Below are 15,467 nucleotides of genomic sequence, written 5' to 3' on the forward strand. Positions count from 1 at the left end.
TTAACAACAGAAACTTTGGGCTCAGTTGTGGTCATTAAGTCGAGGACTGCTTGTAGTAGGAAAAGCAGATTTAAAGGGGGAGCAGAATATCCTGGTGGTGTGTGTGTGTGTGTGTGTGTGTGTGTGAATCGGGAGAAAAAAGCTGGAAGGAGGGCCTGAAATCTGACATTGCGAAGAGGTGTGTTTGAAATTGTGCGCAACTGTTTATAGTTTGGGAATATATTACATTTGTAAAGGGGGGGGGGGAAGCTGCTGCCTCTGGGTTTCTGTTGTTTTTTACCCCTGTCCCACATCTTCGTAATATATATATTGGTGCCTGAAGATGACGAGTGGGACCTCGTTGAAACATCGCCGAGACACTCTCAATCTTACACGGGAAAAGACCCGAATACGCCAAGATCTACATACCTGTACCCGTGAAAATCTACGAAAACTCGGGATTCGACCCACCAAACTGCCAACCATCTGATCGACAAGCTCAGCGTCCTAACCCACTGAGCCACTGCGTCCCTTTTTATACATATACATACATACATACATACATACATACATTTATACATACATATATATACATATATACACATACACACACAAAAGGGACGCGGTGGCTCAGTGGGTTGGGACGCTGAGCTTGTCGATCAGAAGGTCGGCAGTTTGGCGGGTCGAATCCCGAGTACCGCGTAACAGAGTGAGCGCCTGTTACTCGTCCCAGCTTCTGTCAACCTAGCAGTTCGAAAGCACGTAAAAATGCAAGTAGAAGAATAGGGACCACTCCGGTGGGAAGGTATCGGCGTTCCGTGCACCTTTGGCGTCTAGTCATGCCGGCCACATGACCACGGAGATGTCCTCGGACAAGCGCTGGCTCTTCGGCTTTGAAACGGAGATGAGCACCGGCCCCTAGAGTCGGAAACGACTAGCACGCATGTGCGGGGGAATCTTTACCTTTTTATACATACACATATACACACACACACAACACGCAACACAATTTCTTCCAAATAAAGGAAATCAGGGCTTAACCCTTTGTGTTTCCATGCTCAAAATGCCCCGTTATTACTTTGTGAGAACAGACTTCTCACAACCTGGAGAGCTTTTTATACCCAGCTAGATCTTGGCTTGGATATGGGGAAGCTGACATTGCTCGTTTTTGAAGGGAAGTGAATTGCTGAGATTGGTGTTAAGTTCAGGTTGTGTGTAAATCCTTCAGGACGAGAACGTTTGGATTTGGGCATCTTCCCTGCAAGCTGATGGGAAGATCTAGAAAAGTACAGTTCGTCCTAGACTTACGTCCACCATGTCTATTGCTAAGTGAGTTTTGCCCCATTTTACGACCTCTCTTCCCAGGCTTATGAAGTGAATCGCTGCCATTGTTAAGCTAGTAAGATGGTTGTTAAGTGAATCCAGCTTACCCTGCAGACTTTGTTCATCCGAAGGTCGCCAAAGGGGATCGCGTGACCTCAGGACACTGCAACCGTCGCAAAGAGGAGCCAGTTGCCAAGCGTCCGAATGTTGATCACGTGACTGTGGGGATGCTGCAACCGTTGTGCGGAAAACCTGTTTTGTCACTTAACAGCTGTGGCAAGAAATGTTTTAAAATGGGGCAAAACTCACTTAACCAGTGTCTCGCTTAGCGACGGAAATTTTGGGCTCCGTTGTGGTCGTAAGTTGAGAACTACCTGTAGGTTAACTATTTAAAACAATACACATTGACTGTTCCCTATTTCTCTGTAGGGACAGTTGTGTGAAATATAATTCCTAATACTGTTTTTTTGTGTTTTTTTTAATGGAGGGAGGGCACGGAGAAGGGCCGAAAGAAACCTCATCCTGCGGTCCTCTCAGCAGGGATGCAACCGAGAGTATCCTCCTTGTAAGCCGAGTTTGGCAGCACCAAGTTGACATTGGCTGAGCTTGGGGAAAGATCACCGGGTTTGGATTTATTTATTTATTTATTTATTTATTTGTTTTATTGGATTTGTATACCGCCCTATTCCCATAGGACTCAGGGCGGTTTACAGGGCAGTTAAAACCATGAATACAAAAAATTAAAACAATTAAAACAAATTAAATTCAAGCCCCAAGAGTAAATCTAAAACCCAGTTAAATTAACAACCCCACAGTCTGGACCAAACAGATCGAAGAGCCAAGTTTTCAGGTCCCGGCGAAATGAGCGAAGGTCGGGGGCACTCCTAAATTCCGTGGGTAGTTGGTTCCATAGGGCAGGCGCACCCACAGAGAACGCCCTTCCCCTGGGAATAACCCGCCGGCATTCATTAACCGGCGGTACCCTGAGAAGGCCCTCCCTGTGGGGGCGCACAGGACGATGGGAAGATGATGCCGGCAGCAGGTGTTCCCTTAGATAGTCCGGACCCAAGCCATTTAGGGCTTTATAGGTCATTACCAGCACCTTGAATCTCACCCGGAGGGAAGCCAATGCAGCTCACGGAGAAGAGGTGTTACACGGGAGTATCGGGAAGCTCCCATCAAAACTCGCACGGCTGAATTCTGCACCAGTTGAACCCTTCGGGTGGTCCTCAAGGGCAGCCCCATGTAGAGGGCGTTGCAGTAGTCTAACCAGGAGGTCACGAGCGCATGAGTGACTGTACGTAGAGCATCTCGGTCCAGATAGGGACGCAACTGGCGCACCAGGCGAATCTGGGCAAAAGCCCCCTGGTCATGGCTCCTATATGATCTTCAAAATTGAGCCATGAATCCAGGAGGACGCCCAAGTTGCGAGCCCTATCAACGGTGGGTAACACCTCATCCCCTATTGTTAATGATGGAGAAGGCTGGTCAGCCCGAGATGATCCAGTTAGCGGGATGGGTGGGGGCACCGCTACAAAATCCCAGGGCTATAAATGAGACGGAGGAGTTAAAACTGTCCCAAGACTTCCTGGAGGGAAAGTCCATGAAATCAACAGGAATCGACCTTGGCTTTAAAAAAAAGAAAGTTAAAATCTGCTTGACAATCTGCTCGTTTCTCAAAGAGACACAAATAAGACCGTCTATGTGTCTGTGTAAAACACAATCTTCCAGGCTTTCTATCTCTCTCCTGCCAGCTAATGGCCAATGGATTCTGATTTTCATCCATGCCCTGTGTTAAATATTTATTTGTTTATTTATTTATTTATTTATTTATTTGGATTTATATACCGCCCCATCTCTGAAAGGACTCGGGGCGGCGTACAGGGCAATTAAAACACTATAAACAACACATAATGTATAAAAATTAAAACGAGATTAAATCAAATAGCCCTAAACAATAAACGCATACTAAAATTTAAATTTAAAAAATAAAATAAAAATCTAAAATCCCAGTCCCTCAGTCCAGGCCGACAAGTTCAAATAGCCAAGGTCGCGGCGAAACGAGCGAAGGTCGGGTGTTACACGGGAGTATCGGGAAGCTCCCATCAAAACTCGCACGGCTGAATTCTGCACCAGTTGAACCCTTCGGGTGGTCCTCAAGGGCAGCCCCATGTAGAGGGCGTTGCAGTAGTCTATCCGAGAGGTCACGAGCGCATGAGTGACTTTGCGTAGAGCATCTCGGTCCAAATAGGGCCGCAACTGGCGCACCAGGCGAACCTGGGCAAAAGCCCCCCTGGTCACGGCTCCTGTATCTTCAAAATTGAGCTGTGAATCAAGGAGGACACCCAAGTTGCGAGCCCTATCAACGGGGGGTAACACCTCACCCCCTATAAATAAATATCTATCTTCCATCCATCCATCCTATTATCCAGGGCTTTTTTTGTCACAGAATGCTCAGAACGGAGTTCCGGCACCTTTTTTGGATGGAACCTTGTAGGGTAGGCAAGGCGGGTTGTATGACATGTGTGAGTTCCGGCACCTTTTTCTTTTACAAAAAAGCACTCTATCTATCTATCTATCTATCTATCTATCTATCTATCTATCTATCTATCTATCTATCTATCTAATCTATCTATCTATCCAGGGCTTTTTTTCTCATAGAAGGCTCAGAACGGAGTTCCGGCACCTTTTTTGGATGGAACCTTGTAGGGTAGGCAAGGCAGGTTGTATGACATGTGTGAGTTCCGGCACCTTTTTCTTTTACAAAAAAAGCACTGCTATTATCTATCATTTATCATCTAATTATCTATCATCTATCTCTCTATTTATCTATCAATCATCTAATCTGTCTAATCCATCCGCCCATCCATTCAGATTTCACAAAGAAGGAAACGGTCGCATCGTTGTGACTCGCACCCATTACTGGTTTATTTGATTCATTCAGATAAGCAAGCGAAGTACCCTGTCCCAACATTTTTTATGAAAAAGATGCTAAAAACAAAAGAACAAACGAGAAAGTGCTAAAGAGTCTTTGGAAAGACAGGAATTTGGAAAAAGAGTTTCTTTTTAAAAAAAAACAACACCCCAAAACACAACACCTCGCTTTTTAAAAAATATACACACCCCAGGGTCCTGGCGTTTGCGCAAGCCTGCTGGAATGGCTTAAATCAGGGGTCTTCAAACTTGGCCCTTTTGTGACTTGTGGACTTCAACTCCCAGAATTCCTCAGCCAGCCATGCTGGCTGAGGAATTCTGGGAGTTGAAGTCCACAAGTCACAAAAGGGCCAAGTTTGAAGACCCCTGGCTTAAATGTTTAAAAACTTTACAAGATATATAAAAAAAGAGCAGATTGCCTGACTTTTAGGAGCACCGGCATTGAAAGAGCCTCTCTCACAATTCGAAGACCACAAGGGAAACAGAATTAAAACATTTTTATGCTTCCGATTCTTCTCTCAGCGGCTGATAAATTGGCCTAAAAACTCAAACGCATTTCCACCCGAGTGCAAGGAGGCCCGATCAGATAATCCTCGACTTACAACACTTCATTTAGTGTCCATTCAAAGTTACAACGGCACTGAAAAAAAATTGTCTCAGCACAGCTTTTCGCACGGACGACCGCCGCAGCATCCCCAGGCTCACGTGATCAAAACTGGCAGCTGGCTCATATTTATGACGGTCACAGTGTCCCTGGGGTCACGTGATCCCCTTCTGCGACCGCGGCAACCATCGTAAATATAAACCGATTGTCAAGTGTCCCGACTTTTAATCAATGGGGAGATGGCAAAAGTTGTGTGTCTGAAAAAAGTCCTGCTTCTTTGCTTGTCAGAAGCGCTGTTATAACTTTGAATGGTCGCTAAACACTGTCCGTTCTAAACTGAGTACAGGCAAACTCTGCCGACTGCCAGCAGTTCGATCCTGACTGGCTCAACCGGTGGGTAAAACGAGGACCCAGATTGTTGGGGGCAATAGGCTGACTCTGTAAACCAGGGGTCTTCAAACTTGGCCCTTTTATGACTTGTGGACTTCAACTCCCAGAATTCCTCAGCCAATGTGCCTGGCTGAGGAATTCTGGGAGTTGAAGTCCACAAGTCATAAAAGGGCCAAGTTTGAAGACCCCTGCTGTAAACTATGTAGAAAGGGCTGTAAAGTGCTGTGAAGTGGTGTATAAATGCTATTGCTAAGTGGGAGGGAGGGAAGGAAGGAAGGAAGGAAGGAAGGAAGGAAGGAAGGAAGGAAGGAAGGAAGGAAGGAAGGAAGGAAGGAAGGAAGGAAGGAAGGAAGGAAGGAAGGATAGGAAATACAGGTAGTCCTTAAAGTGCTGTGAAGCGGTATATAAGTCTAAGTGGTATTGCTACTTAACCATGATTGGTTAGCTAAGCCACAATTGGAATTCACACAGTATAGAAGGCACATAGCATGATTTACAAACTGGGTTTAGAAACATGCTAAATCAAAACTAAATCAAACTACATTTTGCTTTAGGATTTCTCTCCCAAAACCCACACACTGAATGAAGCCCGGTAGCAACGTACCGGCTGTGAGAGTTGGGCGCTTTCGAATTGTGCTGGAGAAGTCTCTTGGACTGCAAGGAGATCCAAGTGAGAACAGTTAATGATTAATAATAATTAACACCTAGAAATTGTGGCTGTTCCTCCAACACTGGAAGCTTTTAAGAGGAGACTGGACATTTGTCTGGAATGATAAGGAAGCCCTCAACTTACAACCACAATACAACACAAGGTGGCGCTGTGCTTAGAATGCAGGATCGCAGACTGGCTCTGCCCACTGCCAGCAGTTCGATCCTGGCTGGCTCAAGGTCGACTCAGCCGTCCATCCTTCGGAGGTGGGTAAAGTGAGGACCCAGATTGCTTTTGATACGATGGGAAAAGTGGGACATTTCAGCCAAGGGAACCCCCAGCTGCGCAAGAGAGAGAAATGTTGAAGCCGCAAGGACAGCGGCACAGACATCCCCAGGGGTGCGATAAGGGTGTGTGCTGTGCGTGCTGTGATCTTCTGCTGCCTCCAGGATGGAAGGGAAGCACAGTAAAAGCACCGTGCAGAGGTGTGGCCTCTCTTTGGGACACATTCCTCCCTTGGGTGGAGAAGAAAGAACAGGTGGGAACTAATCAAGCAGAGAAGCAACCTAGAATGGTAGGGGAAACTTCCTAACAGTGAGGACAATTAACCAGTGGAACAGCTGGCCACCAGAGGTGGTAGGGGGCTTCATCACTGGAGGTTTTTTAAAGAAGACACTGGACAGCCACTTATCTGAAATACTACAGGGTCTCCTGATGGAGGAGGGGGCTGGACTAGAAGACCGCCAAGGTCCCTTCTGATTCTGACTCTCCGGGCTCTGACATCAATAGGACATCTCCCTTTCTACATTTTGCTTTCTTTTTGCTTGAAAAATGCCCAGCGCAATTTCTTTTTTTTGGGGGGGGGGAAAGAATTCAAAGGTCTTCGAGGAGGTGGCAAAGCGCGGCTGGAACCTCAATGGCTTCTGGGGGATTGACGGCATCCAGCATTATCCTGGGAGATCCCGCCAGCTGTGCGATGGGGCCGAGGATCTGCGCTGCGCAAGAAGGACAAAGTAATCCCTGGATTTCGGTGTTGTCCAACTGCCAGAAAAAGGTTGAGAGGAAAAAAAAAACCTTGTGAGGTTTTGCGAGACAATCTCTACCCACCAGTGTTCACGGGAGGCGGCTCTAAACAGCATCATGCTGATTCTGGAGTACTGATCAGAGAGAATATTTGTAGCCGAGGGTTGAACTGTGGGGTCCTTGGTGCTCTCTGAGCTGGGTGGTTTTTTGGCAGATGTTTCTTGACCCAACTAGGTAATATCATCAGTGCTAGAAGAGTTTGTGGAAAGGAGGGGGGGAGGAGGAGGAAGTGGTGGAGGAGGATGAAATGGTGGAGGAGGAGGAGAACAACTGTGGGGTCTTTGGTGCTCTCTGAGCTTGGCGGTTTTCTTGCAGACGTTTCATGACCCAACTAGATAACGTCATCAGTGCTAGAAGGGAGAGGGATTTGTGGAAAGGAGTAGGAAGAGGAGAGGAAGAGATAGAGGAGGAGGAGGAGGAGGAGGAGGAGGAGGAGGAGGAGGAAGAGGAAGGACTGTGGGGTCCTTGGTGCTCTCTGAGCTTGGTGGTTTCCTTGCAGACGTTTCATGACCCAACTAGGGAACATCATCAGGGCTAGAAGGGAGGGGGGTTTGTGGAGAGGAGGGGGAGGAGGAGGAGGAGGAGGAGGAAGAGGGGGAAGAGGAGGAGGGCTGTGGGGTCCCTGGTGCTCTCCGAGCTGGGTGGTTTCACTGCAGACGTTTCATGACCCAACTAGGGAACATCACCATCAGTGCTAGAAGGGAGGGGGGGTTTGTGGAGAGGAGGAGGACTGTGGGGTCCTTGCTGCTCTTTGGTTGTTTTCCAACAGACATTTTATCCCCCAACAGGTAACATCATCAGCGCAAGGAGCCTCCCAGCAGATGCCTTCTAGCACTCTGAATGGGGAGCAGTCTGCCTCCGAAGCATCGTTGCCAGGAGCAACGGCAAGAGAGGGAAATATTCCCGCCGTGGTCCTGCTCGGAAGAGAAGTTGACACCCGTTCTAGTCTCCAGGCCCTTGACCGTCTCAAGTCGCTCTTCGTGGCACTTCCCCCAAAGTCACGACATCTTTTTTTCTAACGCAGTGACCCAAACCGGATGCAGCGTTCCAGGTGTGGCCTTACTGGATTACAGCATCAATGAGATGGTCACTTCCTAAAATGGAGATACGTACGTAAACAAACTTCACCCTTCGCGGGACTAGGAAAGAATCCGCCGGGATGGCGTTGCGGCAGCCGTTCTCCGAACACGCCAGGGCTGTCGCTCTGTCGAGAAGTTCAAACCGTACGCAGTATTCCTTTTGTGCGTGTGGGGGGGGTGGGGGGTGGGAGAGAGAGAGAAAAAAAGACCAGAAGTGTTTAGCCAGCCAGGAAACCGAGGGGCTCCTGAGTCCTGGAACACAGGTCGTGCTCAACTTTATAATTTCTGTTGCAAGGTGAGGAGGCAGTTATGAAGTGAATTTTTGCCCCGTATTGCGACCTTTCTGGCCACTGTCGTTACGTCAGTCCTTCCATTCGTTACGTTAGTGACACAGCCGTTAAGTGAATTTAGATGACTCCCGTTGACTTGGCTTGTCAGGTCGCCAAAAGGGGATCACGTGACCCCGGGACGCTGCCGCCGTCGTACGTTATGAGTCAGTTGCCAAGCGTCCAGGTTTTTGTTTTTTTAATTAAAGAGTTTTACAAAAACAAAGTTTTACAATATATCCCCAAATCCCTCCCACCCCAAACCCGCCCACTTCCCCCCCCCCACTTCCCAGAGCTAAATACAGGATTACAGTTACAATAATCATATTCTAAATAAAAATTACGCATCATATACAATTAACCAAATTCATAATGCGCTTTAACTCTCTTTTAACATAACTACCAACAACGTACCAATAACAATACCCCACTAAAATCTACTCATAAGCTAAATGGAACTTTTTAGTCCCATATTTGTTTTGAATATAATTCAAAATGGGGTTGGGGTTGGGTTTTTATAAATAGTTTTAATTTTAATATGTATTAATTTTATGGGCATAATTGTTTAAGGGCTTTTTAATTTTTGTATTCTATCTTTATTGTGTATTGCCCTGTTCACCGCCCTGAGTCCTTCGGGAGAAGGGCGGTATACAAATTAAATTATTAAATTAAATTATTAAATTAAATTTATCCATCTCCTCCAAACTGAAATATATCTTTCCTGTGAATGATCCTTCAGATGAGCAGAAATCTTAAGACATTTCTGCAAGATTCGAAACTTTAAACACCCCTTCTTCTACAGTGGGCAAACTATCCTAGGATGTCAGGGCGATCTGGCTGCGACATCTGTCACCCCATTGATCGCCAGGGTTGATTCGGCTGATCTGGCTGGCTAGGCGGGTGTCCCCTTCCTCCCTCACCGCTCCGTGTGCGTCCCTCCCGAAGCTGCGCGCTCGGTGGAAGAGGACGACCATCCCAGATAGAAGGAGTGTACCAATCTTCGGTCAAGGGTCTACGATAACTGCGCTCCCCTGCTAGAACCTCCAAACAAAAGCTCAGTGTCCAGGTTTTGATCAGGTGACCCTGCAATCATCATTTAGTGTGAAGTCACTTTTTCTAAGGGCTGCTGTAGCTTTGAACGGTCGCCAAATGGAAAGTGGCAAGTCGAGGACCATCGGCGTTCATGGCTTTAACTCACCTTGGCCTTTTCTAGGAGAGCAGCAAAATAACCGGGCAGGATGAGACGCCTCTTGGCTCGCGTGACAGCGACGTACAGCAAGTTCCACTCATCTTCAGAGGCGGCTTCTGGCGAGAGGTTTAAGGAAAGAGGGAAGGAGGGAAAAGAGAAAGTGTAATGGGATCGGGTTATTTCTTCCAGCAGATCTGCTCCAAACAGACAATTGAACCCTTGAGCACTGAGTGGTGCCCTATCCCAGGCCAAGGGAGCTCTTCCATGGTTGATTAGACATTGTTATCAGGGATCCCCTAAAAGGAGGGAGGGATGGGAATGGATGGATGGAAAGAAGGAAGGTGAAAAACGGAAAAGGGAGAGAGGGTGAAACAAAGGAAGGAACGATAGAGAAGGAAGGAAGGAAGGAAGGAAGGAAGGAAGGAAGGAAGGAAGGAAGGAAGGAAGGAAGGAAGATGATAGAGATAGGAGGGGAGGGAGAAAAGGGAGGGAGGGAGATGATAGAGATAGGAGGGGAGGGAGAAAAGAGAGGGAGGGAGATGATAGAGATAGGAGGGGAGGGAGAAAAGGGAGGGAGGGAGGGAGATGATAGAGAGAGGAGGGGAGGAGAAAAGGGAGGAAGAAGATAGAGATAGGAGGGGAGGGAGAAAAGGGAGGGAGGGAGATGATAGAGAGAGGAAGGGAGGGAGAAAAGGGAGGGAGGGAGGGAGATGATAGAGAGAGGAGGGAAGGGAGGAGAGGGAGGGAGGGAGATGATAGAGATAGAAGGAGGAAGGAAGGGAGGGAAGGGAGGGAAGGAAGGAAGGAAGGAAGGAAGGAAGGAAGGAAGGAAGGAAGGAAGGAAGGAAGGAAGATTACAGAGCTGGGAAGGAGGGAGGGAAGGAAGGAAGGGCCCTGGTGGCAGAGTGGTTAGAATGCAGTATTGCAAGCTGATTCTGCCCACAGCCAAGAGTTCAATTCTGACTTCCATCCTTCCGAGGCCGGTAAAATGAGGACCCAGACAGTTGGAGGGGATGGGGACAGGCTAGCTCTATAAACCGCTTAGAGAGGCTTGTAAAGCGCCGGGAAGCTGTATATAAGTCTAAGGGCCATTGCTATTGTTAGGATCTGACCAGGAATCAAAAGAAAGCAGCTTCCAGACCCTTCGCGATCGATCGTTCTGCGTTTCGTTCTCGTTTACCGTCCGTCAAGCCACGGCACGCATCTGACGAAAGCGAATGTGTTTCAAAAAAAAGGGGGAGGGAGGGAGGAAGGAAGCTCCGCTCACCGGATTCGGTCCCAGGACTTCCCAATTGATGCTTGATGCTGACAAAGTCCCCAGCAACTTGGACCGTGTCGAATTCCAGCCCCTTGGCCTTGTGCACAGTGCCTAGGATGTAGTCTGAAACACACAGGGGAGAAGCAGTGAGGTCCATAGCGGAACACGTCCCACTTAACTACGTTGCGAGTTACACAGTGGCAATAAAGATCTTCCCTTCTATTCCTTTCACGAGCAGCAGAGATCTGGAAGGCAGGCAGGCAGGCCTGGACGCCTTCTCCCTTCTCCGACGGAGAAGCTCCGCAGATGCTCGGAATAAGGTTGCTTCCAATCCCGCCAGACCCCAAAGCCTGAAAGAAAAGCAGACCCCCACCAGCCAGGTGCAGTGGCTGCCTTGCTGCTCTCTGTGCTTGGCCGTGGACTTGCGGACATTGCGTTACCCTACTAGGGAACGCCATCAGTGCTAGAAGGGAGGAGGAGGAGGACTGTGGGGTCCCCCTTGCTGCTCTCTGAGCTTGGCGGTAGACTTGCGGACATTGCGTTACCCTACTAGGGAACGCCATCAATGCTAGAAGGGAGGAGGAGGAGGAGGAGGAGGAGGAGGAGGAGGACTGTGGGGTCCCCCTTGCTGCTCTCTGGGCTTGGCGGTAGACTTGTGGACATTGCATTACCCTACTAGGGAACGCCATCAATGCTAGAAGGGAGAGGGGTTTGCAGGGAGGAGAAGGAGGAGAAAGGAGAGGGAGAAGGAGAAGAATGAGAAGCAGGTGGACTGCATGGTCTTTGGTGCTCTCTGACATGATGGTTTTCCTCTAGATGTATCCTAACCCAACTAGGGAACATGATCCGTATTAGAAGGGAGTGGGGTTCACAGGGAGGAGGAGGAGGAGGAGGAGGAGGACTGTGGGGTCCCCCTTGGTGCTCTCTTGAACTTGGCCGCGGACTTGTGGACATTGCATTACCCAACTAGGGAACGCCATCAGTGCTAGAAGGGAGTGGGGTTTGCAGGGAGGAGGAGGAGGAGGAAGATGAGGAATGTGGGGTCCTCCTTGGTGCTCTCTGAGCTTGGCAGTTGACTTGTGGACATTGCATTACCCAACTAGGTGACATCATCAGTGCTACAAGGGAGTGGGGTTTGCAGGGAGGAGGAGGAGGAGGAGGGGAAGCAGGTGGAATGTATGGTCTTTGGTGCTCTCTGACTTGATGGTTTTCCTGTAGATGTTTCATAACCCAACTATCATCAGTATTAGAAGGGAGTGGGGTTTGCAGAGAGGAGGAGGAGGAGTTGGACTGTGGGGTCCTGAGCTTGGCTGTTTTCTTGCAGACATTTTGTGACCCAACTAGGTAACATCATCTGTTGAGCTCATGTACCTCATACAGATAATTTTTTTCCCCTTCAAAGATCCCATTTGAACCCCAATTTTACCTGGCTGTTCCCCAATTTATGACCACAACGGAGCCCAAATTGAGCCTCGGAGTTCTGATTTGTGTGGTCTCGGAACCGCGACCTTTCCATTGCTGAACAAAACAGCCCTTTAGCTGCGAGCTTTGTCCCATTTTATGACCATTTTACAAGCTTTCTTGTCACAGCTGTTAAGCGAATCACTGCAGTTGTTATGTAAATGTGGCCCTAAAGCGAATCTAGCTTCCCGAGTGACTTCGTCACAAGGTTGCAAAAGGGGGAATCCCGTGACCCCGGGGACACGGCAACCGTCATTGAGTCCGTTCCCAAGCGTCTGAATTTTGATCAAGGGACCCCGGGCTGCGGCAACGGTCGTAAGCGTGAAACATGGTCGTAAGTCACTGCCTCCAGAGGTGGTGAATGCTCCAACACTGGAAGTTTTTAAGAAGAGACTGGACAGCCATTTGCCTGAAATGGTATAGGGTTTCCTGCCTGAGCAGGGGGTTGGACTAGATGACCTCCAAGGTCCCTTCCAACTTTATATTATATTATTATTATTATTCTGAGTGCCATTCTGACTTTGAATGGTCACTAAAGGGACTGTCATATGTGGAGGACTATCTATATTATAGGCAGACAATAATAATAATAATGAAGTAGCTAGTTTGAATGCCATATATCTGGATCTGGTTATTTGCGCAGGATATTTACCTGCATGTTCGGGAGCAGAGACATGGCACTGGGATATTTTCTGCAAGAGATCCGGCATAGAACTCCGAGCGTTCTCCACAATTGCAATTTTGGATTTTAGTTCTTCCTCTTCTGCTTTTTCAGCATAGTCCTTGAAGCGGGCGAAGCCTTCATTTTCCCAGTCTCTGATGAAGGGATCCTGTATCTCGAGTTCCACTAAGAAAATCAAGGCGGTTGTTAAGTGAGTCACTTTCGACTTTACAATCTTTACAATCTTTTTTTTTCCCCATGGCGATCCCATCCTTTGTTGTTGTGTTGTCGCGGTCACATCACCGCGTTTCACAAGGTTTTGCTGAAAAAGCAGCATTGACTTCGGTCTTTTGACAAACTCTCATCCACAGCGAACCCTCGATTGACTTAACCACAGATCTCGCTTAATGACCCCTGCAAAAAGGGTCATAAAACCGGGTTGGCCGCATAAGAGCCTTGGTGGAGCAGTGGGCTAATGCCTCCTTAAGTAACACCAGCTGCCTGCAATTAGTGCAGGTTCGAGTCCCACCAGGCTCAAGGTTGACTCAGCCTTCCATCCTTCCCAGGTAGGTAAAATGAGGACCCAGATTGTTGGGGGCAATTAAGCTGACTTTGTAATAATGCCGCTTGGGGTGTGTGTGAAAGCCCTAATAAGCAGGCATATACATAGAATGAAGGCTATTGCTAAGCACATTGATTTGTGCTTTAGATTGTAAGCTGCCCTGAGTCTTCGGAGAAGGGTGGGATATAAATGGGATTAAAATAAAAAAATAAAAATAAATAACTGACCCATTTTATGACTTTACAACATACGACCACATTGGGCAGCCTCCATTAAGGATTGTACATCAAGCACTGCCTGTACACAGCTTAGACATCAAACACAAACACGGGCTGAGAGAACTCACATTCAGGATGAAGAAGTGCATAGATATCACGAATCTTGCCAAGGCCAAAGGCTTCAAGTCCCTGATTAAAAGAGGACAACAAGAACAACATCAAGCAGAGCCCTGTGAGATGGGACTTGTAGTCCGATGCAGTCCTAATGATCTGTGTGTACTTTGGGGGTCCTTGAGGCCCTCCAAACATTAAGATGTATCTGTAGAATCCACTAGTTTTGCAACACCTTCCTCAACATAGCAGCCTTCCAGTATCTCAGGGGCTGCCCCAAAGAAGAGGGAGTCAAGCTATTCTCCAAAGCACCTGAAGGCAGGACCAGGAGCAACGGAGGGAAATTCATCAAGGAGAGAAGCAACCTGGAACTAAGGAGAAACTTCCCTAACAGTGAGAACAATTAAGCAGAGGAACAACCTGCCTCCAGAAGTTGTAGGGGCTCCCTCACTGGAGGATTTTAAGAAGAGGCTGGATAGCCCCTTATCTGAAATGGTAGAGGGTTTCCTGCCTGAGCAGGGGGTTGGAGTAGATGACCTCCAAGGTCCCTTCCAGCTCTGTTATTCTCTATGCTATAAACAACCCTGAGATCCTGAAGCACAAGAGGGACACTGCAGATATCTCAAGAATATTAATAAAGACTTTGGAGGTGTCGTGAATCAAACAGTTCAGTCTTTTGGGGAGCATTAACATGACACTGAGCGGTGGCTCAGTGGGTTAGGACACTGAGCTTGTCGATCCGAAGGTGGGCAGTTTGCAGGGTCGAATCCCGAGCGCCGCGTAGCAGAGTGAGTGCCTGTTACTCGTCCCAGCTTCTGCCAACCTAGCAGTTCGAAAGCACGTCAAAATGCAAGTAGAAAAATAGGGACCGCTCCGGTGTGAAGGTAACAGCGTTCCGTGCGCCTTTGGCGTCTAGTCATGCCGGCCACATGACCACGGAGACGTCCTCGGGCAAGCGCTGGCTCTTCGGCTTTGAAACGGAGATGAGCACCGGCCTCTAGAGTTGGAAACGACTAGCACGCATGTGCAGGGGAACCTTTACCTTTAGCATCTTCAACCCTGGAGTAAAATTGCCAACAAAAAGTCCAACCATCTCTCGAAGCGATGGATTTTGTTTTTAGAGGGAGGGAGGGAGGGAGGAAGGAAGGAAAGAAGGAAGGAAGGGCTGAAGGAGATGGGGAGGGAGGGAGGAAGAAAGAAGGGAAGAAGAAAGAAAAGAGGAGAGAATGAAGGAAAAGAGGGAGGGAGGGAGGGAGGGAAGAACCCCTACTGCATCCTTCCTGTCTCTTCTCGCACTCACTCCAAGGACATGTATCTGAGCAGGTGTGTCTCCTCTGGTAAGTTTCACAGCATCCTCGAAGACAGTTTTGTTGGTCCGGGATAAGCGGGCCACCTGCCCCTCCACGCCGACCCCTCTGACGTCACCTGTCGCAAAGAGAGCAACGCCTCAGTCCCGCTTGGCCAGACTCACCTGGAGCCACAAAAGGACGGCTGGCTTCAAAGACTCACTTTTCTTCTTGTTCCCCACCAGCGTTTTCTTCCGGACATTCCTGGAAACATCCAGAATGGTCGCAGCAACGTAAGCGATTTCGAAGCCAAAGCGAAAACTCTACGGAAGCAAGAGAGGGAAGGAAAATGCA

The 15,467-nt window shown here is 48.3% G+C and overlaps 3 protein-coding genes across 4 annotated transcripts in view; 1 reads left to right on the forward strand and 2 right to left on the reverse strand.

The window, feature by feature from the left end:
* Positions 1 to 15,467, forward strand: part of EXOC4 (exocyst complex component 4) — a 733,833-nt gene that overhangs the window by 577,289 nt on the left and 141,077 nt on the right. The window lies entirely within an intron of this gene.
* Positions 4,206 to 15,467, reverse strand: part of LOC310642028 (F-box DNA helicase 1-like) — a 74,854-nt gene continuing 63,592 nt past the window's right edge. The window contains exon 22 of the mRNA XM_083365405.1: positions 4,206 to 4,404. The gene's annotated coding sequence lies outside the window, so the exon portion shown is untranslated. The remainder of the gene's footprint in view (positions 4,405 to 15,467) is intronic.
* The window catches only part of LOC310642406 (F-box DNA helicase 1-like), a 30,888-nt gene continuing 20,848 nt past the window's right edge, over positions 5,428 to 15,467 (reverse strand). For both annotated transcript variants that reach the window (XM_083366101.1, XM_083366102.1), the window contains 8 exons: positions 15,337 to 15,436; positions 15,128 to 15,252; positions 13,845 to 13,905; positions 12,928 to 13,122; positions 10,824 to 10,937; positions 9,566 to 9,672; positions 8,076 to 8,198; positions 5,428 to 6,920 (listed from right to left, as the gene is read on the reverse strand). In XM_083366101.1, the coding sequence (XP_083222227.1) occupies positions 6,753 to 6,920; positions 8,076 to 8,198; positions 9,566 to 9,672; positions 10,824 to 10,937; positions 12,928 to 13,122; positions 13,845 to 13,905; positions 15,128 to 15,252; positions 15,337 to 15,436 (993 nt within the window). In that variant the 3' untranslated portion in view covers positions 5,428 to 6,752. The remainder of the gene's footprint in view (positions 6,921 to 8,075; positions 8,199 to 9,565; positions 9,673 to 10,823; positions 10,938 to 12,927; positions 13,123 to 13,844; positions 13,906 to 15,127; positions 15,253 to 15,336; positions 15,437 to 15,467) is intronic.

This window comes from Vipera ursinii (genome assembly GCF_947247035.1).
Source record: "Vipera ursinii genome assembly, chromosome: 6".
NCBI classification, from domain to species: domain Eukaryota; kingdom Metazoa; phylum Chordata; class Lepidosauria; order Squamata; family Viperidae; genus Vipera; species Vipera ursinii.